This window comes from Sander vitreus, chromosome 13 (assembly GCF_031162955.1).
Source record: "Sander vitreus isolate 19-12246 chromosome 13, sanVit1, whole genome shotgun sequence".
Taxonomy (NCBI): domain Eukaryota; kingdom Metazoa; phylum Chordata; class Actinopteri; order Perciformes; family Percidae; genus Sander; species Sander vitreus.
Genome location: NC_135867.1, coordinates 2581503 through 2607350, shown reverse-complemented (window position 1 = coordinate 2607350; position 25848 = coordinate 2581503). Strand labels below are relative to the sequence as shown.

The window sequence follows — 25848 nt, the reverse complement described above, 5'->3', positions numbered from 1 at the left end:
AGCTAAAGACAGAGGCAGAAGCTACTACATGCTAACAGCTAGAGGGTTTGCTCTTTTCTAAGTGGTTATTTGGTTTATTTGGACATACTGTGCTAATAGGCATCTCTCTTTTCGTCATACAAGTTTATATGCCTCATTTCAACAAGTATGTTTGTTGGAATGTTTATCTGTTTCCTGTTTTTACATGTGTTGGTTTTATTCTCGTCGGCCGATTGTGCAACCGGTTATGTAAGGTTGTCAAAATGCTCGATACCACCAAGGGCGGGGCTAGAAAGGGGGCACGGGGTGGCACCGACCACCCCTGAAATATAATTGGTCTCTCTCATGCCCCCCTCCCAGAACTGGAATTGTTTTTTAAAAAGTGCCAGACTGAGCCTATAGAAAATGTATTGTATTCGGATATATACCTTTTTAGTAAAAAATAATAATGAATGTGATGTTTTATTTAACAGAACAACATTGTGTTGTTCTACCCTATCTCTATCCAATATTTCCTATATTTCTAAGCAGATTTTCTAGGCTGTATTCTGATAAAATGTGGTATTGTGACAACCGTACCTGCCTTAGCCATTAACCAGGACTGATCCAGTAGCTACCATCTTGAATTGCTCCCCATCACTCCTCCATTGCTATTAACTGTCTTGTTCCCTCATCTAAAGAGTCCCCAGAGCAATTACTTTATATTGTATGGTTGAAGTAACAGAACCTCACTACGAGTTGTATTTCTTTTCCTTTTATAACCCTCTCAACAACAACAACAACAACAACAGAGCATAGCGCTGAAGCCATGCGGGCCAGTGGAGGCAAAGAGCAGAAGAAATGTGATGCAACTCTAATGAAAACCTCCTCACCGAATCAACTTCAAGTTGTTTATCTAGATCTCAGCAATTCATTTTTAAGAACATTACCAGTAGGAATAACTGTCAACACCAACCTCATTATAAGCAAAGCCCACCAGAGGCTTCACTTTCTGTGCCAGCTCAAAAAGTTTGGTGTAGCTAGGGATGCAATGCTTCAATTTTACAGAGCCACAGTGGAAAGCGTGCTGGTCTTCTCCATCGCTGTCTGGTATGGTAACTCCACCTCTTCAGAGAGGCAGCAGTTGGAGAAGGTGGTGCACACCGCATCCAAAATTACAGGACATGCCATCCCATCTGTAGCCTCTATCTATGCCACGCGGACCAGCCATAAAGCGCAGAAAGTGCTAGACGACCCCTCCCACCCTGCCAGGTCCCTCTTCCAACTACTGCCCTCTGGATAGAGAGTTCAAAGTCTTAGGGGCAAAACATCCCACTTCTGTAACAGTACTTCCCCTGCCACTATTAGGCTCCTTAATGCTCAGGCACCTTGCAGAGTAAACCTGTACTAAACTAGACTGCACCAGACACTTTATCGGAAGTTGCAATAGCACAACATTACAGCAGCACTATACAGCTTTTTACTGGTTTGAATGATTGTCTATGTGTGAATGTATTGCCTTTTTTAATCTGATTGGCACCAAGACAAATTCCAATCAACTGTGTTGATATGGCATGACATGGTAATGTATTGAACTTGAAGTTAAACGCTCCATGTGTTAATGTATAGGGCTCGACAGTGATCGCCCACTTTTTTAATGGCTCTGGTTCCAGAAGTGTTTTTCCCCGTTCAATATCTCCATTGACGTTTCATTAAATGCTTACATAAAGAGTTTTAATCCTGGAACCAAGTCAACCAGCTACGAGCTGAATCGTGAATATAAAACATTTGATTCGGCGCAAAACAACATTTTTAAAACAAAAACAAAAAGGCAAAGGTACAAGACTGTAAACGATCATAGACTTCAGTGGTAGCAGCTCGCTATAGCCGTTGGCGGGTTCGCTATACATTTCCGTGGTAACAACAAGTTCCACCAATCAAAGACGTCACTGTTATGCTTCAGGGTTGTGGGTAATGTAGTATTTCTCCATTAGATTGCGAATGAAAAATGTTTTTCTTAAAACAAGGTTGACTTCATACGGACTTCTAGCTTCCACAGGAGCAGAAACTTTCGTTTCACAACCTCGGAGCTCGTGGTCAGTCTACCTTAAATGGTTTAGACCAGAGATCTTCAACAGGGGGTCCGGGACCCCTTGGGGGTCGTCCAAGTTACTGCAGGGGGGGGCCACCAAATTACTGTTCATTTTTTCAAAAACTAAAATGTCTTAACATGAATCCAACATATTATTAGAAGAAGAAATAAGCCTATTTATGAAAAAAGATATATATATATATATATATATACATATTGACTACCTTACCTATAGGCTTACTGGCCCATAGGTAAGGTAGTGATCCACAGATACAGTTAATCCTAAGGATTCACTGTGCCACATTTAACATTAAAACTTGATTTATAAAATCATGCCAACAATTACTATTTCAAAGCTTAGTATTCTATGCACTAAAAAGGTATATATACTTAAGGTCGCCCTACACCTTATTGTAGGCCCAGTTTAATATGCAACTTAATTTTGTAAAATACATATGGTAGGGGGTCCCTGATCCATCTCTCTCAGTTAAGGGGTCCTTGGCTTATGAAACGTTGACCCCTGGTTTAGACATTATGGCTTATAATCAAAATGAATGGGATTTTTCCTTACAGAACCACACTGTTGAGCTCTATTCATAGTACTCAGTAAATAAAGGCTCATTTTTTTTTAACCTTATTCTGAGTGCACCAGCAGCTCTACCTTTTGTACCACTTTGTTGCCTCCTCATTAACACCGAGGCCACCTTGTGCTGCAGCTGCTTACTGGCCCATTACAGCCGAAACAAGTGTGGCTAATACTTAGAGACACTGAAAAGGTCAGAGAATAACAGGAAACTATTTAATGAGAGCTCCAACCTGTGCACGATCTGACAAAACTCCTTTCTAGTGATTACACAAAATAAAAGAATAAGAAAACATCCAATTTTGACTGGTTCATTCTGCTGAACAGACGTGACGCCAGGCCTGGAGCAAAGCCTAACTGGAGGGCATAATGAATACTTCAACAGCTGAGCAACGTTGCACTCTTTCTTTGTCTTTTTCAATCGAGTGCAAATGCAGAAAATGTTTTTTCTTCTCCTCTCTGTTTTGTGACTGGCTTCAGTAACTAAGCACATTTACTCAAGTACTGTAGTTAAGTATACATCTGAGGTACTTGAGGCTCTTCTTTTGACGCCAATTTCTACTTCTACTCCGCTACATTTCAGAAGAGAAATATTGTACTTTTTACTCCACTACATTCATCTGACAGCTTTAGTTACTTTACACATTAAGATTTTTGCGCACGTTTCGAAAGAACTTTTGCACACTTCTTCTCTGGGGCAGATGCGTCGGAAAAGGTAAAGATTACCAGTAACACTTGGTGAAGACCTCCCGCACACATGGACAGTGTGACTTCTTCAACAACATTTTTGCCCACACAACATATAGGCTAGTTTATAAAATACAATAGCAGCCCAACAATAGCAGTACTTTAGGCCTAAAAGTACAGCTGAAATGGTTGTCCGATTAATCACTTACCGTAGTTGATTGACAGAACTGAACTGAACTGAGGATTTTTCTGCATTAAGTGCTTTTACAGTACATTTTTTACTTTAAGTACATTTCCCTGACGATACTTACATACTTTTATTTAAGTAACATTTTCAATGGGGGACTTTTACTTGCAACAGAGTATTTGTACAGTGTGGTATTACAGTAGTACTTTTGCTTCAGTATAGGATCTGAATACTTCTGTAGCTTTACAATGAGGAGAGAGAGGAGCCACATCTCGTACAGTGTGTGCTGTTTAGTTAATGTGTTAAAGCACTCTTTGCAGGTCACGAAAGAGCCTGGAGGTTAAACGCACAGCGTTGTCACTTTGTATCACAGTTTTCAGGAGGGAATGGGAGGGGGGGGTGACAAGTGTTCTCTCTTAGTAACTAAAATGTGGATATTTTAAACTTAAAAGGACAATTCTGGTCTACTACAACTCGAGTCTTATTTTTATATATTTGGCTGTCATTTGTATTGGTTATGAAAATGTCTAAACCAAAATTTATATTCTTTATATTATATTTAGTCACTCTGGGCGCAATTGGATAGACCTTCAACCAATCAGAGCAATGAAGGAGATGACGTATGTAGAGCAACGGAAAAACATCTCAACCAGCAAGCATGTTACAGAGCCCGTCAAGCTATCGTCATCGTTTAAAGCCCGCCTCAACGGTTGTGATTGGTGCCTCGATTTAGAAAAACTGGAAATGGGCTTGAATGGGCTCTTGGCCAGACGGACTTGCAGAGCAAATCTCTAATTTGCCGGAAGTTCGTCAGGGTTTTCCCAGGCTAGAGGCACAGGCTATAGCGCACCGCAACTCCACTACGCACCTTGTGCCACACGTGTACGGCACACTGGATGGGACTTGTCACCTGATCCTTCCCCCATCCAATGGAAATCCCAGGACTTCATGTGGGTTACATGTTCGCTACGTCACAACTTATTCGGCAAAGCTGTTTCCATCTCCCACCGTGACACACCATCAACATTTTCTAATGCGATACTTCAAAATGCGTGTAAAATATGTTGACGGAAACGCTACTAGTGACTGCTTCTCTGCAATTGTTGAGCATATGGGAATACATAACTTGAAACTTAAAACGTAGGTCATGAAACTTAAAACGTAGGTAATTTTAGCTGAGAACTGACCAGTGACCCAACTACATTCAGTCTAATCTGGTTAGGTAGGTTCCCGTCTTATTGCCACAGACTCAATGTCATTCAACGTATACAGAGAGGAGAAAGAGTTATAACCCAAAAAGTCATTAAAAAAAACATATCCAGGCACCCGAGGTTGGTTACAAAAAATAAAAGGCCTTTAATTCATTTGGCAATACATTTAAAAGTACATCAACACTTGTCGGCTTGAGTAGGGTGTGAACGTACAGTATATTCAATATATCTATATCATCCAAGCTGACTCTCTACCAGCTCTGATCACTGGTAATCATCACAAGAGAATACAATGTTTCTTAAAGGCATACTATGTAACTTTTCGCCTCTTCAGTCCCCCTACAGGTTGTCTCTTTGGAACTACAGCTCGCGACAACCTGTAGGGGGCCCGAAGAGGGAAAAGTTACGCCTTTGAGGGAGACAGAGAGTGTAGTGTGAACTGTGAAGTGAAGAAAAAAATGTCACGTCAAGTCAGGTCGATTTTTATTGATATAGCCAAATATCACAAATCACAAATTTGCCCCAAGGGGCTTTTGCAAAACATTGCTGGCTAAAACACATCGGGTAAGATAACGTTACAGGTGGAACAGAGCTAAGCTAGCTAGCTAGCAAGCCGAGCATCAAGCAACGTGATTGTATATTGTGGGAGACGAGATGAGAGAGATGTAGTCCACCGAGCGGTTTCAAACAAAACTCAAAACCTAAGTGGTACTACGTTTAACCTATGGCCAACTCAGACTTTCTTTACTTGACTAATTATCTTTTAAATTGGCAAACATCATATGTGTAATCCATGGCTCAGTTCAAACGGGATCAAAAAATTAGTTGTCTCTCCCCGTTCACTACCATACATATTTCTTTTCCGAATTAAGGTCCCATGAGGTCCACCAGAAGGGGAGGGACTTCGCCTCACAATGGCAGAATATAGACACAGAAGGTAAAGACGGGAAAGTACTTCCTTTTTGCAGCACAAAGAGGCTCCTGGGATTGATTTCCCCTGCGTACACGCCTACAACACGCCTGTTCATATTAAAAAAAAAAATACTAATAATAATTCCGAGGCCCTGAAAGCAAATCATTTCCCTCTGGATGTCCATGTTACAGCATGTCTCTGTTGGCAGTAAGACAGCAGAGATGAACAACTTCAAAAAAAGAACATCTACACGTCTAAATTCCAGAAAAAGGACATTCCTTTACTAATGAAAAGCTTTGAAAGGAGTGAACCATTTATAAAATATGCCAGGTGTGTGACGGTAAATTCATACAAGAGTATCTGTGTGGAAAAAATTCCTTTCCTCGTTTTTGTTCAAAGTAAACTGCGGCTATTTAGTGATAGAAATTCCAAGTTAAATGGTGACTTAAACAATGCTTTTACACTAATCAATTCCTATTCCAAAGGCATCTATGGCAATGCCTCCATACACTATTTTATCCAGTGGTCTTTGGTTCACATTGGCAAACCATCACAAACCTCCCTCTGGAAGTATGATGTTAATAAGTTGGCTTATTTAATTTGGAGGTTTTCAAACAATTTATAGGAAATAAAAAGCATGGCAGCTCAGTGTCCTCGCTTATATCCAGCAGCTTAGCTTAGCATCCACCACCCAAACCAACCGCCTCACGCAGATTTTCGGCTTTTCAATACTACTCGCTACCATAATCGTGCTGTTATCATGTAATATGCTTCCCATTCAAATACATTAGTTTAAAATTCGCTCACCAACACGATAAAACACAGAAAAATGCGTCCCTGTACACGAATCAATAGATTAAATAACGTCACCATTTCACGAACTGCCATGAGACTGGGCTGAAACATCAGTATAATGGCTGGGTCTACTTTACAGCTTAAACATAGCTGTAAGAAAGGGATGGGGACTTCAAAGCTATAGTGTGTAGTGTCTGTCGCCCCGATGATTAATTCTAAGTAACGATAACAAAACTGTCGGCGTGTCCACATGATACAAGCCTTCTGTGATCGCGCACCCCCCCACTCCTCCTCCACGCGGTTGCTAGTAGCCAAGGAGGACACGGAGGATTAACATCATGATGGACTCTTCAGAAGAGGTCATTATCTTCACTCAAGTTTCTGCACGGGAAAGTCAGACAAATACAGAGAGAGTTGTGTGGAGCTGATAGTCTTAATTAGCTTTGTAGCAACTCATTTGGCAATGGCTTGAATGCAACGTTCATTAATATCAAAAAGTTATGCACTAAAGCTTTAAAATGGGTTAAAACCCAACGTTTGGGTTTGTGTGGGAAAGAGATGTAAAGAGACCTCTCTGATCAGACCCAGCACAGTGACAGGGCAGCGATGTGCCACTCACCCTTATCCCAGGAGAGAGACAGTGATGCCAGTCTCCTTTCCTTGCTCTCTTCCCCCCCCCACCCCCACCCCCTCACTCTGAGAGGCTAACATCTTAATCATAATTGTGTCATGAACCATCCGCTTGGCTGTGGAAGCAGCCTCAGGGGGGAAGTGATGGTGCTGAATAACAACAACAACTATTTGAAGAGCACTTGTGTTAGAGTTTTTGGTTACACTTTACTTGAAGGTATCTACATAAGAGTGACATGACACTGTCATGAACGTGTCATAAACATTATAAACAAGTCATAAACGTTTATGACATAACGCTTCTTTTAGTTAGTGTCATTCGGTTTTTGTCATGACAAGTTAGGGTTAGGGTTCATGTGTTCATGACTGTGTCATGTGTTCATGACAGTGTCATGTCACTCTTATGTAGATACCTTCAAGTAAAGTGTTACTGAGTTTTTCACATTTACAGATATTACACAAATTTTGTGCAGATTTTTTGAAAACATTCCTGGATCAGAAAGTGAGAAAACGTTCTCATTAAAGGGCATAATTGGACTATTTTAGTTTTTGTTTCCCTCATGAGTGGGGTTAGGGTACCCTAACCTAATCCTAACCCCTAATGAGTACTAGTTTTAATGGTGATTTACTGTCACACTAAATGTCACTTCAGTAAGACAAGTTCATGAGCGCTACCTGTTCTTAATGGAACAACTGTTGTTGGTTGTCAGTAGTTCGGAGAGCCAAAGATATTTCAGTCAACAATTTTCTACTTTTTTGAGACAAGAAAAACAGAAAAGGTGACGTAGCTCATTTCAGTTACTCCAGAAGATCTCAGGAGAGACAGAGAGTGACAGGCATTTTCCACCGGCTGCGTCTCTGCTGCGTTCCGGAGGCGCCGCGAGCAATTGCAGCTATTCGAGTCAATGCTTGATATTCCACCAGCCGTGCAGCGGCGCGTCCCAGAAGTGTGCGGGAAGCAGCTATCGGCTCTGCTAAAGATACGTGCCAGGTCTACAGTAGGTACTTTGCATACACATTTTTTTTTTTATATTTGCTGAAACTCTATATCCTGACAGTATGACATGAGGCAGATTGTAAAAAAAAAAAAAAAAACTTAGCCAGCCATGCCGAAACACTTATTTATGAACTTCAATATCTAATGGAAAATAATCCCAAACTGAAATAGCATAACATGGTTTCAACATAATTTCAAGCCACAGCGAAAACAAAATACTTTCCCACAATCTTTTTCATTTTTGGTGCCTAAACTTAACTGTCATCGCCGCATGACGCTCACTTTTTCTGGATAAACTCCACTACAACGGCCCCTGAAAGCACCGTCATCTGGTGGTGCCTGTAACTGCCTCGCAGTCACCTATTGGCGGCTAAACAACGGCCACTGGTAGCCGGCGTCCTGCCTAGTGTGACCGCAGTCCACGAGCAGCAAAGAGATTTCATGCTTCTTGCTGTAAGTGGCGTCGGGGCGGTTTGGACGGCGATATTACGCAACTGCGGCCTGGGCAACATGTGCGCAGAGGGTGTTCGGAGGGTCTGAGCACCAAGCCGTGCACCTCCAAGATTTCGTAACATCGCGGACAACACAATGCAATGATTGGCTACTAAAGAGATGAAGTCCGTTATTGGAGCCGCTCTGACCAAAATCAGTATGAACTACCACACTGTTCGTGGCGACCACGTGCACTGTCCGTACCGCCCCGACCAGCAAGAAGCATAAAACCCGTTTCAGAGACTCTTCGGGTTTGAGTGGTTGTTTTCCTTACGCAATTAGGAGCACCACAAAAAGGCAGAGGGATTTATTTCACAGATGATTCATATAGTACTGCCAGGATATAATTACTGTAGCTTTAAGTGGTTTAGGAATGTAAAAGCTCCAGGATGGTACTGTAAAACTGACTAAAACTACATTCTGATCTGATATGACTAAAGAACTGTTGGCTCACAAAATTCTTTTTTAAATAAATAAAGATTCCTTTCCAGTGAAGTGGTTAGTTCGATGCTTTTGGTCTTAGCTGGATCTCTCTGCGTGTTGGATGAGTCTGTGGGGATTTCTTTCAGAGGAGGCTTGTGGATTTTCTGTGGCTCAACCAGATGGCACACCACTTTGATTTCCAAAACCCCAGTAAATAAATATTAATCCCATAGCCAAAAACAGCTTCCTGGAAACAGAACCTTGGAAGCAGGTCTGTGGCGTTTGCCGTGGGCCTCTACATTTCTTTTGAACTCAGCAGGGCTCTCTACCAACCAAAACAATCTCGCTGGCTTTGTACCAGGGTTCTGTATATTCATAATCCCTCAGTGAAAAACATGTGTGTTTTAACATTTGTAAATGAGGCTATTCCATCATTGTTGGTATTACAGAAATGCTGAAAGATCACAAATACACTTTCCTTTTGGACATTTTGTCAGTCCAATGCTGTCTGACTCTTCTTCTGCATAAAGTGGGCAACCGTCCCAAGGTTCAGATCCCCAAAAAGGTCAAGGCCCCAAAACTCCCAGGATTCAGACTGATTTCACTAAGTGGCGTATGTATGACACGCCAATTCGTATGCCATTTTGTGTGTTATCAAGACGAATAATCGTTTTTTTAGCGTGTTTAGCAACGCCGTTTGGCCTCCTTAGACCTACATTACATGTGAATTATTGTCATCGTGAGTAGTATGATGGGTAAAGCACAGGACTTTCACCCAGGAGAGCCAGGATTGCGTCCTGTGTGTGGTGTTTATCAACTGATTTTTTTTAAATAAAGCCTTCCCCAATGTTCTTTTCCTAAACCCAACCTTTTTTTTAATTTTTTTATTTATTAGTTTTTTACACGCGTGTGACGTTGTTCTCGCGATAACACACATGGCGACGTCACGTGGTGTGTATGTTTACATCCGCTGTATACAGCGTAGACATACACGTGGATAGCTCAAAATGCGTACCGATAACACGCCACTTGGCTTTAGGAAAGTGGCGTGTATGTTTACGCAAAGTCATGATGTCACGTTGCAGGATTAATGTTTGTCAATCAGTTTTTGGTAATTTGATAAAGACTTGTATTCTTACAGTCCTCAATTCATAAATTGAAGAAAGAGTCTGAGGTGACGCTTGGGAAGCATCAACCGATATCAACTGTCCCTGTGACTGGTGCATGAAAGCACATTTCATTTATTTTTATATTTGAAGGGTACTTTCATCCAAAGTGCCTCAGAGTGACCCGAGCCCGAGTGACTTTTCAGTACAAGTGGGCACAAAAAAGGAACTCGCTGACTCTGCAGGAGGAATTCAGTACATAATAAAGGAAATAAGGTGCTTTGCAATGAAGGCTATTGTTTACCATACTCATTAGATGTGACATGCTTCACATATGCTTCAAATATGAAGAAATGTATATATCATCAGTAAACATTGATTTTGTGATCATTCACTTAAAAAACCTCTCTGATTTTATTTGGTGTGAAAAATCACAACTGAATCCACCCTTCTGATGGGATCAGGATAATCTTGTTTTTTTGGATAAAATAGATCCCAAACCGAGTTCAAATGTTTGAAAAACCCAAAGGGCAGGTTTGATCCAGATCAAATGTAAGATCGGATTACATGGTCTGATCTTAGTTCGGAATCCCTCTTTGCTTTTGAAAAACCCATTTCCAAGATTTGATCCAATATGTGATCCGAAATCCCACTGGATTACTTTTGAAAAACTGGGCCCTGGATATAGGATTGGAAATGTACGAAGGGTCCATCAGGATCTTAAGATGGCGTGGTACTGAAGCTGTCTGGAGATTTGACCTCCCTGGGTGACCGTTGTCTGACGTTTCAGTTTATTTTTAACTGTTCGATAAAACCAGGTACAAAGGTTATGGCACTTTGAAATGGGGTTGGTAGGGTGAACATTTGCCTGCTTACTTTGAAGCTCAGGAGGGAAAATGTGGTTTGAAAAAGATGAGTGGGAGAGGATTTAGTCAATCTTTACACCCAGAGACTGGAAATGTGTTACCTGATCTGTTATCCTTCCTGTCTTGTTAATGTCACACACATGGATGGGAGGTGTTTTGGGGGACTTTCACATCTGCCTTATTTAGTTTGGTTGAATCGCACTAGAATTCATTTCCCCCTCGGTGTGGTTCATTTGGGAAGGTTTGACTGCAGCAATCACACTTGGATCCGTACCAAAAGCGGACCAAACAAGCGTACTGGGACCTCCTTGATGAGGTGGTCTCGGTACGCTTTCAATCCAACTCTGGAGCGGTTCGTTTTGTGGTGAAAACGTGATCCGACCTCGAACCGCACCAACTGTACATACTCCGCAAGTCTGAGCTAAACGGCTCCTGTAGTCAAGTGTGCTCAGCAATCTGCGATGCGGCAGAGCAGCAAACTGTAGCAGCTCGCAGTGTTTCTCTCACAGAAATAGTCAATCTCGCATTTCCGTGATCAAACCAGCCACTGCTAAATTTGGAGACAGACGCCAGCACAGCAGAGCGAAGTCTCGGTGAGCAGAGCAGACGTAAACGTCGCTCGTGAAATAATGTCCGATTATTTAAATGAAAAGAGCTTGTTTGACCATGGGGATGGAAGAAGTACTTCTTCCTGTGTTTACTTTCTTGCTCCGGCCCCAGACACATCTGACGAATAAGCGGAGAGAATGGATGGGTCAAACAACACAGGACTTTCACCCAGGAGACCGGGGTGAAAGTCCCGTTCTTGCGACGCCAGGAGTCCTGACCAAGCGCGTCTAAATATGACGCCAAAGAGCTAGACTCTAAAGGAGACTTTTTGCGTCAGTTTTTGACGCTCTGGGAGTGAGAATGTGTTGACTAAAGGGACTGGGAATACAATAAAACTTGTTTGGAGCTCAAAATAGGTCAACATCCATGATGTCTATATAATTTCATTTTGGACTGAACCTCTTTTCAATAATTTTATTCAACTCACGAGCTGACTGATGGCGGCTTTGACTCTGCACTTTAAACGTGGTTTCCGGTAAACATCTGTAGTATTTACCGCACACTGCGCTCATCCACAGCATCATTATTATAGGTGCTCGGCTGCAGTTGTCCAATTTCTCGGAGGCATACTGAACACTCATTGATATGCAAGGCCCTGCGTTGTTTGGGAGTCTGGGACTATTTAGAACAGCAATTTTTATGGTAAGTGCCAATCGGTCATGCTGTACTCTCTCAGGGATGTGACGGAGTAAAAAAAAAAAAAAAAATAGAAAAGAAAAGGACGGATAAGTATACAGAGAGGGAAAAACAGAGATATGAGAGACAAAAGTGGAAGAGACAGCGAGAGATAAACTGAGAGAGAGAAAGAACTCGCAGAATGAAATAAATAAATGAAACTCAAACGGGATGGAGAGGAGAGAGCGGGTACCCATGGGAGGAGAAACCACGAGATGAAATGAAAGAGACAAAGAGGGAGATATAGAGATAGAGGTAGAGGAGAGAAAGAGAAATCGGTTTGTTCAGGAGAAAAGTGGAGAAACAAAGAAACCATAACCTTGAAACTGGAACACTGTGGTCTGGGTTAAATGCTGGAAACACCAGGGGTCCGTTTCAGGAAGCAGGTTGAACAAACTCTGAGTCTAAACCTGAACTCTGAGTTGATTTACCCTGAGATGGGAAACTCTGAGTTTTCGGTTCCAGAACAGCTGATTTGAGTTGGCTCAATCAACTCAGAGTAGGTTGACTCAGAGTTAAGCTGTGCACCACCACTATAAAAAGGCAGCATGAATGGAGCCATGATACTACGATTCACCATGGTAACAACCACAAACAGCGAGTTTGAACATGTATTTCGTTAAAAAAAGCAACACAGCGGCTGCTGTAAAAGAGCGAGAATTTGTGTGGGAGAACATTGCTGCTCGAGTCAATGCGTAAGCTCTAATATAGTGTATTCATTTCATATTTAATCACAGGTAACCTATAATATTACTGGTGAAAACTGGAATGGTATTACACCTATAATTTCATTTAGGTGCAATCCTGCGGGCAAAAAAAGTAAGCTATACTAATCCCATTCTGAGGCTGCAGCACCATGATCATTAACAGAAATATCATTTATAATCATTTAATTCTTTTTAATGGCTCTCACTGGTTTGAGTCTCACTCTTCTGATGGCCCTGCTTACAGTTGCTTTACTAATATGATCTGCATCAAAACTGCAGTTTGCAAAAAACGTAATGCGACACAAAGAATCTGCTGGGATGTAAATGTCCACGATGGGTGACGTTAGTAATATGAGGACGGATAAGGTATCTACATATCTGTAGATAACGACTGTGAAGAAAATTCCTCTCAAATCGGTTATGTGGAAATGAAAATACATCTATAGTCGGGACTCAATATCATCTCCCGACGTAAACTCTCTGTGAATTAATACAGCTTTTTCATCAACGGATCGTCGACGAAAGGACATGCAATGTTTGAGAAAAAACGTTTCATAATCTGCCTAACATAAACCAATAAGTTTTTTTTTATTCCTGCAGATAAACTGCGCTAAAATGCACCTGATACAGACTGAATGAATGAAGAAATGAAAGAGCGCTGTGTCAGAGGGAGGAGACTGAGAGAAACTGGAGGTTTCTTGAAGAAAAGCTGCTCCCGACCAGGTTAGGTTCACAGGCTCAGTTACCATAGTAACAGACTCTGAGGTTAAGTTACCTCTCTTTCTGAAACGGGCTGGAGTTATCCCTCTCTCTCAGGTTTGATTAACCTCTCTTTCTGAAACAGAAAACCCAGAGTTTCCCTCACCTCAGGGTTAACAAACTCAGAGTTTTCACTAAACCTTTCTGAAACGGACCCCAGCAGTGATTTGAAACACAAGAAAGGGTGTGTTCACTTTTTTTACCTAAAACTAGGATCTTTTCCGTAACTGGAGTGAAGTTGTTGCGTAAGCCCTGCGAGCAACATTATCAATTACCATTAAAACCAGCAGTACGAGCCCATTTCCATCCAACACATATTTATCTCGGTGCGGCAACCAATCAGATCTTTTCTGTTGAGTTAACAATTTTGTCGCGAGAAAAAATTAAAAAAAAAGGATACGAGAAGTTGTTTGCAGACATTACATCTCAATTGTGAGGATTGGAGAGGCTGATGGAGGCCTTTAAAGGTCTGAAAATGTCACTTTATGAGGTTTTTTTAACATTAATATGAGTTCCCCCAGCCTGCCTATGGTCCTCCAGTGGCTAGAAATGGTGATAGGTGTAAACCGAGCCCTGGGTATCCTGCTCTGCCTTTGAGAAAATGAAAGCTCAGATGGGCCGATCTGGAATCTTCCCTTTATGATGTCATAAGGAGGAAAGGTTACCTCCCCTTTCTCTGCTTTGCCTGCCCAGAGAATTTGGCCCGCCCATGAGAGAGAGAGAGACATCATGGCTTGCAAACAAGCAAAGCATGGCAGTTGGTCAAGGGCACACCCCCACCCTCCACCTTGCCCCCCCTCTCTCCTTCTCAATAGCATTTAAAGCTACAGACACAGAAATGGCACATCCTAAGGAAAGCTCATTGTGGGACTGGCTCTAGTGGCTGTAATTCTGCACCAAGGCTGAATTTAGGAAAAGAGACTTCAGATACAGTATTAGGGGACCACTAAGGCCTATATAAAAGAGACTTCAGATACAGTATTAGGGGACCACTAAGGTCTATATAAAAGAGACTTCAGATACAGTATTAGGGGACCACTAAGGCCTATATAAAAGAGACTTCAGATACAGTATTAGGGGACCACTAAGGTCTATATAAAAGAGACTTCAGATACAGTATTAGGGGACCACTAAGGCCTATATAAAAGAGACTTCAGATACAGTATTAGGGGACCACTGAGGCCTATATAAAAGAGACTTCAGATACAGTATTAGGGGACCACTAAGGCCTATATAAAAGAGACTTCAGATACAGTATTAGGGGACCACTAAGGCCTATATAAAAGAGACTTCAGATACAGTATTAGGGGACCACTAAGGCCCATATAAAAGCATCCAAAAAGCAGCATGTTATAGGACCTTTAAGGGATATTTTTGTTTTGTTAAATACATGATTTTTACGTTTCAAATGTGTGTTTCCAATCACAGAACTCACACTGTGCACAATCAGCGAGGTAATAAAAAAGCTATTTCTCTGAAAATAAAGCAGAGGAAATGAAATGAAACACACTCAACACTAGAATAATGAATGGTGTTTGGGGGAGGCAGTAAGAAAAAGTAAAAACTTAAGTTTCCAACTTTCAGTATTGATTTGCTTCTTTTTTGTGTATTGTTTGTTACAGGCACACTGTCTGTTTAAAACAAGACCCACTGATTGACGAAGGGAAGTCTAATTATATTTGTCTCCGTTTGGCCCAGGTCTGAGGAGGCTGTAATGATGTGAAAAGACAGCGGGCTCTGCCAGTCCGTCACAGAGAATAGGACCTATCCCTCCTAATTGACCTGCCTGATGGCTGGTTCTCACTTCAAAATATAAAAAAAATACTAAGAAGACTGTGATGGATGGACCCCAAGGTGTCCAATCAGTTTTACAGACAGCGCACATTAAACAGTGACAAAAAACAACCACATAGATACAGTATATCACGATTATAATTGTTACCAACTATTATTTTGGCTGTGCCTGTTTTTCTTTTGAAATTCACTCTGCTTTTGAGGGGTTTAGACGCTATTTACCCTGCAGCGAACCACAGGGGGGGGGGGAAATGACTTTGCAGCAACCATGCCAAGCGGATGTGGGAAGAGGTTGGCGCGACACAACTCGATTCCTGCTCCAAAGCCTAATCCTCAAATTATCACTCACTCAGCAAATCCCCCATCTCCTCTTCTCTCCTTTCCCTGCATCACTTTTCACCTCCTCTCCTCACTCATCCACCTCTCATTTTTTACCTTCAGCCACCCCCCCCCCCCGCCTCCCCTGCAGCTCTATCTATCCATCTGCCTGCAGGAGGCTGGGGGAAAATAACAAAAACGCCGCATGGAAGACTGTATCTGTAAAATAAATCCCCACAGTTGTTATATTGGATGGCAGTATGACTCAAATCTAAACCAATCACCTCCAATGAAAATGTAAGGTTTAAAAACAGGCAAAAAATGCAAACTTATCTAATGGGGTGAAGGAAAGAGTAGAAAAACTGTGGTGATGCGCAACAAAAAAGGACACATTGCTATATATAGTGAAAGATCACAACCAGCGAGATGACCCTGTGGACTTTTGAACACAAGTGGCTCTATAGAGTTAGTAAAGAAGGAGAGAAAGAAGAGAGTACACGGCAGTACACTATAAGGCCCAATGGTTAGCACTGTGTCCTCGCAGCAAGAAGGTTCTGGGTTCGAATCCAGGTCGTTCCGAGCCTTTCTGTGTGGAGTTTGTATGTTCTCCCCGTGTTTGTGTAGGTTTCCCCCCACCATCAAAAAACACGTACTAGGCTCAGATCTGGAGTTGTTCCCCGAGTGCTGTGATTGGCTGCCCACTGCTCCCTTGAGGAATGGGTTAAATGCAGATAATTAATTTCCCTTTCCATTTATGTGACAATAAAGTACCTTTACGGATGCTAATATTTCAGGTTTTTGAATACTAAACACAAAGGCTCCAGGATGTTTCCTGAGGTGGAATTTTACATTTTACAAGTTTGTCTTTAAAAGGTACAGTGCGACAATATGCGAAATAGATTATTCTCATTTTTGAGTTCGATGAGAAGATCTGAAGACAGTGGTATCAATCTTCTCATGTAACTATAGGCAAGAAAACAAAGAAGATTATTTCCCAAAATGTCAAAACTTGTTCCGTTAAAGCTGCATTAACTGATTTTGTTCTGGCCAATTGGAGGTGTAAACCTGGGAAACCTATACGCTATAACAAAGATCTTCAACAGGGAGTCCGGGGGCCCCTACGGGGTCCTCAGAGTTACTGCAAGGGGGGCCACCAAATTATTACTAATTTTTTGAAAGTTTTTTATATACTTCAATACTTTGCACATCTATAACGTGAGACAGGTGTGTCGGAGGGGGATAAGTAAGTCCAAAGTTGCAAAGAAACTCCTGCACACTGTCTAACTCCTTTCTTTGCAACTTTTGAATGTTTTTTTTCAAAAATGAAAATGTCTTAACATGAATCCAACAAATTATTAGCAAATACAAATCAGAAAACACTGATGATGGGCTTACTTGCCTATGGGTAAGGTTGCCATCCACAGATACAGTTAATCCTAACTCATAAACCACGTAAAAAAACATGATTTATAAAATCATACCAACTATTATTTTCATAGCTTAGTATTCTATGCACTAAAAACGTATGTGTTAAGGTTAGGCTGCCCAAACATTATTGTAGGCCCAGTTTAATGCAACTTCATTTTATACAATATACGTAGTAATCGATCAATTAGCGACCAGAAGTAAGTTGACTCAACGCCTCAGGTCAGTTTGACACTGCTGGTCTCCGTAGTAACAACGCCATTTTGGTCCCACGTCAAGAAGCAAAGATGCTGCTGGGATTCTCAGTAGCACGAAAAAAGAAAAGGTCTGATGAGTCATTCCTCACAATTTTCCAGACTTGGGTGGTTTTATGGGTGCAGAAAACTGAAGTATGAGTCCTGAAGGCATGTTGCCAGCTGTTAAATATAGTGCTGTCTATGGGCAGCCATACTGACTAAAAGCTGTTCTGAAGATGAACGGTGTCCTTGAACAGAGTCACGCAGTCTAAGGTGCTGTTTATATCTCTGCAGAGAGGTGTGGGATGCTCTGGCTTGATGTTTGTAGGGACAAACTGTAACAGAGTCAGTTATTTCTAATCCGCAGACATCGTGTGCCTACAATACTCAAAGATGAAGTGCATAAATAACTGACGCTGTGCACTTAACAAAGCTGACTAACCCTACTGCTTTTTAGCAGAAGTCACCACAACGGACTGCAGTACAAACGGTACGTGTGTTATACAATGCTGGTTTCATTACCGGTATAATACCTATTGAATATGATATGAATAAGTAAAAAAAAAGAAGCCAGTAGGCTCAACCAGCAGCCTGCGTAAGAACACCAGAAGCATTTGGGGAACAAATACATACATAATATAAATCTAAGCTCTTATCCAGCACATTTCAGACTAAACTTACACTTTAAACCTTTGTTTACATCTTAAATCTCGCCCGCGACCTGACCCCGGATAAGCGGACGAAGATGGATGGATGGATGGATGGATGGATGGATGGATAAAGTAGCTGAGTTATAAGTAACAGTCTCATTTTGACAAGAGTCTTCTGGTCCTGTGAACTGGTGAGCACTGAGCACTCTAATTCAAGCGCTGCGTATAAAAAATTGCACAAGAAAAAGCTGATGTACATCTGGAGAACATCAGCTGCTGCCTGCATATTTTTGTAAAACCAAGGAGCTTTATAACTTTTTGTTGTTGTTACACAGCATTAACAATATTCTTAAAACAAATAGTTTGTTTAAAAAACTAAATGTGTATATATATATATATATAAATAAAAGCATAATTCACCAGTCTATTTTTAACATTAACAAAACTAAAAGGCCCTATTTGAATTGTGCATTTTGGTTTTTCAACACCAACAACGATGATATGAATTTTTAAAAGTATCTCTCGAGGTATTGATACATTATTACGAAGTGCTTGCATAATGCATTTCGGAAATAACAGGATTAATGAGCTCCGGTAATCTGATGTCTCCCTCAACATACCAGTCTGCTGTGTGTAGAGGAGTACGTGTGTGGTTACTTTTGTAGCAGCCTGGCATCATTTGTACGTGATTTAATCAAAGACACTGAACGGCTGTGTGTAATGACTCTGCACTTCAAATCAGAGGAATTTAAGGAATTAATGAACAGAAAGAGAAGCTTTTCATACAGTGTAAAGCAAAAACACCTCATAGTGGCACTGGAGAAAAAGTCAAAGGGTTTCACCAGTCAGTGTGATTTACCCTGATCCATCCTCTAGCTGTTGAGACATTTTACACTGAAATGGTGGACCAGCCAACACACCGACATTGCCTACCCTAGAACCACGCTGCTAAAAAGCCTAAAAAGTATGACAATTTGAAGAAAAACATTTCAACCGTGGAAGCATCCAGGCAAGATTTTGGTAGGGATTAGAGCCCGACCGATATATCGGCGGGCCGATATTATCGGCCGATATTAGGCATTTTCCAAACTATCGGTATCGGCATTTATAATGGCCGATAAATGAATATTTAAAAAATGAAATAAATACGGAGGAAACCCCCTTCAACCATGTTCTGAGTGTTGGCGTTGCATACTTTGTCCTCCAGAGGGCGCTCTACAACGTACTCTACACTCGTGTTTAACCCTTTAAAGTTTCATATCTTAAGTTTGTATTTTTATACATTTTATTTATCAGAACTTTAATATATTTTGATGTCCCTCTGTTCTGTTGTGACAATAAAACAAACAAGTTTATTTTTAAACTGCATTATCATATTATTTTAGTGAGGACTCATAAATAACTACAAATGACTAATGTTGGGGAAATCTGTTTATGTTTTGTTACCCGTTTCTTTAAATATATATCGGCATATCGGATTTTTAAATCACCAAATATTTGTATCAATATCGGCCTTAAAAATTCTTTATTGGTCGGACCCTAGTAGGGACAGACCGATTATTGACCCTGGCAGATTATCAGGCCGTTTTTTTTGGCAGTTTGCAGATTATCTGTATCGGCGTTTATTTTGCCTGATAACCGATAAAGTTAATGAATTAAAAAGTGGTCCCCCCCCCCACAACACTATCTGACTCTCTGTTACTGGATATTATGTTGAAAGTTTCAGATTTATTAAATAATTGCTTAAAGCATTCAAAATAAGTTTTGTGTTGGAGTTTGTAACATTCCAAAATCTTAATTTTAAATCAAGGATTTTCATTTTCGCTGTAAAATATCGGTTATCAGTTGCATTAACTATTAATAATCGGTACCGGTATTGGCCTTGAAAAAAATCAGTATTGGATTTTAAAAATACGCAATCTGTGGTACAGATGCACTGCAGTTTTTGGCACACAACCAGCAACTCATCTCAGGTTTCTCCCTATTTTTCTCTGTACTTTATTTTCTTTTCTTTTTTTAAGATTACTTTTTGGCCATTTTAGGCCTTTATTTGCATAGGACAGCTTAGACATGAAAGGGGAGAGAGAGGGGGGGAATGACACGCAGCAAAGGGCCGCAGGTCGGAGTCGAACCCGCGGCCGCTGCATCGAGGAGTGAACCTCTATACATGGGTGCGCACTCCACCAGGTGAGCCACCCAGGTGCCCTTTTTCTCTTTGCTTTCGATTTGTGAAAAAAGCATTTCCTTAGTCTTGTTTACTGTGGAGTATGATGATCAGCATATGTTTGCAGCAGGAAACAACCGTCAGACTTGGGGTGGACATGAAATCGTGTATGCCTGACTAGTAAGAGGTAACAGTAGACAGTTGGAAGCTACATGCAAACCGACAGTAAAAAGCCCATAAGGAGACAGAGACAGAGAGTCGGGGCCCTGGGAGGTCAGTGGATATTTGGAGCTCTGACTCTTGTTTCCCAATATAACCGTGTGTGGAGCGACAGCTGCTGTGTGTCCTGAAGCAGGTGGGCTGTACCACATGCCTGAGTCACAGTGGGAGGGAATGGTGGGGAAGTTTGCCGGTGGCAGAGGCTATCTCACACAAATGTGATCGATGCATAAACAAGTGCAGAGACTGAAAAACGGCCGCTGGCTGTCGGTAAGACACTGCCGTTGCTGCTGACTTCCTTTAACTCTTCCTGTCGATCTTTGTTTCTATTGTTAGAGAAGCAGAAAATAAATTCTTGGTTGGAAACTAGGGCTGTCAATTGATTACATTTTTTAATCACGATTAATCGCGAGTGTTCTAGTTAGAATTTTTTTATCTGATCTAAACGTACTTTAAAAGGGATTTTTTTTCAAACGTTTAATGCTCAAGTGGTACTTGAGACTGGACGTACTTCGGTGGTAACTCTGTTTACATTGACAGTACATGCGAACAAGTTTTATCTTGTGGAGAGAACCATCTGGAAGGGCTTTGGAACTCAACTTGCCATTCAAAAGACCCTTTTACTTTATCCATTTCTGCTCAAGGAGCTTTATTTCTGCTAGCCATCCATTCCCATTCATGGACGTATTATGAGACCCGGAAGACCCGCTCCCGTTTGGCGTCACGTCTTTTCTGCAGCTTCCAGATTACCCAAACTGTGGGGCGAAATCATAGAACGTACGTGCGTTAATCACGCTTTTTAATAAGTAGTGACGTTAACTCGTTATTAACGCGTTCATTTTGAAGGGAAACCGCTATAGTACTCATGCCAATTTTCCACAAAACTAGAAACCCCCCCCTTCAAGAACTGATATGGCAGATAAAGGTAATGTTATGGTGGTACATTACTTTTTTATGTGAGGTACAAATGGAAGAACAAACTTTTTTTTATTTTTATTAAACACATTACCAGAAATAGGCAACCTTTACACAATGCACAAGTGGTAAGCAATGGTTCTGTGTTGAACCCAAAGGCTATCAGGACACAGTATGTAGTCAGGACACAGTATGGAGTTCTGATTTGTAACTTTGATGTTCGTGACCATCCTCAGCAAAAAAAAAGGGCAAAACTGTTGCATCTCAATCGGTGTAATCAAGCGTAGCCAGACTTCTGTCTCGTCACACTCGCCAAGGTCTGCAGAAAATCTTGTCCAAAGAAATTGGGATAATGTGACCTTTGCAATAACACCAGTAGCAGCAATTTTGAGTTTGAAAAGTCTTCTGGAAAAGGCACTCATTGGCTTTCTGTCTGGATATAAAGAAGTTCTCACTAGTGCAATTATAAAAAAATAAGTGAGGGAACTCTAAGGGCCCTATCTAGCACGGGGCGTAGCACAAAGCCCGACGCAAGTGTCTTTGCTCGTTTAAGACTGACGCCGTTGTCAATTTCCCGTCCAGCGCCCACGTCGTTTAAATACAAAATGCACTTGCGCCCATGGGCGTGCTGGTCTTACAGGGAGGTGTATTCAGGTGCATTCTGGGCGTATTGCTATCCTGAGGCAGCGGGAAGTGACCGCGCCATTGACCAACAAAAACCTGGTAAAGGTCATAAAGGTCTAAAGTCATTAACGCAGCATTTCATTGTTATTTTAGCAGCAAATTAGTCAAATGTGCCTAGGCTTATGCACAGCGCGCACACTATGCTTGTTACACACACACAGGGAAGCGCAGCAGCACACAAACATGCAAAAGATTACAAAATATTACGGTGCAAATCCTCCATCATAATAGCAATGCGCCAAGGTCCAAACGCGCCTGGCTTTTAAAGGGAATGGGAGATGACCTTCTGATTGGTTTATTGCATGTTACGCCCAAAACACACCTATGATTAATGAAGACACTAAGGTCAACCCTTTTGAACCATGCGCCTGGACCCTTTTTTCCGCCGTCAGACTAGCAAAAGTGGATTTGGACACGCCCTAAACGCACCTGCGCCAGGCACTTCACGCCGTGCGATTAGATCGTTAAAAAAAGGGCCCTAAATCAGGTTTGCTTAAGCTGTAAGAGCAGGAAGGGGGTGCTCTTAAGTGCACACACAAAAGCATGTTGATACGAATGACCTGGGCAGGTTATGCACGTGGAATGAGACAGAAGCAGTGTATGAAGCCGCAGCTTAGCAAACATAGACATGTTTAGATCATACTGATCGAACGGCTGGACAGTAGATTATGCTGAAGGAGTCTGATGTGCCAAGATGAGCACAGCCACGGTTCCCTGTGTAAATCAAACATTCAACCAGAGCTATACACTTAAGATAAGATAACCTTTATTGTTCCACAATGTAGAACATTTTGCTTGGGCCAACCCCCCATGCTGCTGCCATTACCATTACAAACAAACATACAGACCGACACACAACATGCATACATAGATGTTGTTGAACAAACAGTAATCCCTTAGTAAAAATGAGTAAATAATTTAACAGTAGTAAAACCAAAGAGATCCTCCCAGTTCCAGACTTGAGATTTGGGCTCGCCAAATCACCAAAATTAAGACTTGTTTACTTGACTTCTGTGAGACTAAAGACGTGACCTAACTTGAGACTGGAATGTTTTTGGTTTCAAGTCTTAAGTCAGGTCGATTTTCCAGGGAGTGACCAGAGAAAACCCCAGAGGAGTAAAACATAAACGAGACAGCACCAGGCAGAGGTTGCATAGCCATGGCCTCTTTTTTCACTTGTAAATCGGTAAACTATGTGTTTATTTCAACCAGAACAAACAATAACGGCTATTTTATTTTATTTATTTCACTGTCGACTCGGAATGAAGTGTATTTTAGGATGCTAAAATGTTTATTTAGTCTGGTGGCTTTAGCGATCGCAAATTCGCGGATGTTTTTTATGTTTTAAATCTTACGCTTTAACAGAATGGTCGACCTCCTTAGAAATCCTTTCCAAAATCTTGTCAGACACTTAGAATAATGCTGCGTTCCAGACACAATTTTTAGCCCGTCAATTACGACTTCAAGTCACGACTCACGACTTGGTAGCGTTCCAGGCAAAGTCACGACAAACCCTTCTAGCTAGGGTTAGCTAGCGGCAACCGAATGTTGACGTCAGCTAGCGCTAGCTGATACTAGCGATTTCTAGTCGGCGACATATTTTGGCCTTCATTTAATAAACATAACCTGTAGTAGTACACAATTGTATGTGTATTGTTTTGATTACAATGTGCGGAATTACTTTACTTTGCCTATTTATTTCTATTTCTCACCGTTAATCACCAGCATCTGTACAGCATCAACAGGGGTCGCCATTGTTGTTTATGTGTGTGTGTGAGACGTCAAAAACTGTAACTGGGAGTACAACGATCTGGTACGAGTTCGCGGGTAGTAAGTTACGGGTTTGACTGCCGTTCCAGGGCACTTTCACGGGTAGAAGGTTGTGAAAACACGGGTTACGGGTTGCCTGGAACGCAGCATAATAATCTGAGCCTGTCAGTGGCAAAATGAGCACTTTTGCGGCCGTAAATTTAAATACACTATTAACTTAATTAAAATAAATTAACTTACATTGTAGGTTGTTTCGCCGCTGCCAACTGCAGCGATGTTGCTTAATTGCCTACTGGAACAATGTCAAAGATTATTGTTCCAATCAGTCACTTAGACACGAAACATAGGAAAATAGGGTCCAGGTTGAAAAAAATGTAAAGTTACCCTTTAAGATTTCATATGAAGTATTGTGCTAAAACGTAGGCATCGTTCACTTGAGACAATACTTGAATTTGTCCCAATAGATTTAAAAACAAAGAGTTAATTTTACCCACTGGGTGACACAGAGACACGAGCGAAAGTCAGACCCCGACAGTAGGCTGCAGTCTGTCCACACTCAGCTGCTTGTTACTTATTTATAGCAGCTTGTTCCCCAGAGGAACAAAGTAATTGAAACCAAATGTGTTGCCGGGACTGATATGCCCACCCACCCTTCTCCTCCCTCTCTCTATATACACAACAATTGTAGAAAAGAGTGGGAGAGAGATTTAGAGCAAGCAGCCTTGGAAATCACTTTTCTTGCAATTTCATTTTTGGAAAGGAAAAGAAAAGTTCTCTAACTTCTTCACAAGTCCACAACAAAGAAACAACTTCAACTGCTTCAGTCTTGGGGGGGGGGGGCTCTGCATTTTTAAAGTGGTTACAATGTTGTTGTTTTTTCCCCGGGCCGATGAGCACAAATTGGGGGGGGGATAAAAAAAACATAAAAACGTTTGCCATGGCAAACAAGCAAACTGCAAACTAAGAATAAGAACCACATCTTTGATTTGGTCCACTTTCTTTTGAAGGAATAAAGTAGCAGAACTCAAAGCTCGGCCCACCTCCCCGCCCACCACAGCCACACTTCATGAGCAGTCCAAACAAGGCAGGGAAAACAAACTTACCATGCTTTCTTTTCTCTTCCTCTTTCCTCCTAATTCCTCTCTTTACTTCCCCTCTTTCCCTTTAGTTCTGAGCTCCCGTTGAGCTCTGCTCAGAGTCAACGTGCGTCAGGCAGATAGAAATAGGATTGAGTTGCTGCTAAGAAGCTGCGTGAGGCCTTCACTGACCAAAACTCAAAGTCAGGCAGCCACCTCTCTCTTTCTCTCCCCTCCCCTCCCTGCTGCCTTGCGCTCGTGTCAGCTTTTCCAATAACAAAATGCTCACCCCGCCTCTTTTGGCCAAGTCCCTGTTTCCTGGACGCTTGGTGGACTCCTGTGACCCGCCTGTCTCCCTCTCCTTTTTTTTACCCCCACCGTTTTGAAGGCTCTGCCGTGGACAGTCTTGTTGTTCCAGCCCTCTGTCTCTCGGAGTTGTAGCCCTGCCTTCCTGCCTAAATTTAGAACCATAGACACATGTGGGCCTCTGGTTTGAAGTTTAAAGAGGCGGGGACTGAGAGTGTTGTGTTGTCATGACGACCCATCTTCCTCCAGCATTCAGAGCCCTCCTCTGTTTTAGGAACGAGTACGGATGTGAGGCGTATTTGGATGGCTTTCCCCCAACATGCAGGGTTTTCCACACCATTATAAGGGTTAGGCGCAGAACCCAAGCCGAATGAATGTAAAATCAATGTGAGCATCAAAACTAACTGAATGAATTGTTTCAGATCTGATGATTGTAGTTGGTCCCCAGTGGACGTCTTTAGCGAGTTTTTGTCTTTTAAGCTTTTTGAGTGTTATATTTATTATCTGCTCTAGCTAATTTTTTTTTTTTTAAACCTAGGGACAACACTGCAGTCATACAGAAAGTCTACTGGACCTAATGTGTGGCGTTTTCTTTTGCAGA

General features: G+C 41.6%; 1 protein-coding gene across 2 annotated transcripts in view; it reads right to left on the bottom strand.

Moving 5' to 3' along the window:
• Positions 1-25310, bottom strand: part of sgcd (sarcoglycan, delta (dystrophin-associated glycoprotein)) — a 176479-nt gene extending 151169 nt beyond the window's left edge. Inside the window, exon 1 of one of the 2 annotated variants that reach the window (XM_078265891.1) lies at positions 25231-25310. Coding sequence is in view for 1 of the 2 variants with exons in the window: in XM_078265890.1 (XP_078122016.1) it covers positions 24969-24971 (3 nt within the window). In the remaining variant the exon portion in view is untranslated. Of the gene's footprint in view, positions 1-24968; positions 25210-25230 lie in introns of those variants that run through there. The other variant, XM_078265890.1, reaches the window with a different exon arrangement.
• Positions 25311-25848: the final 538 nt, after the last annotated feature.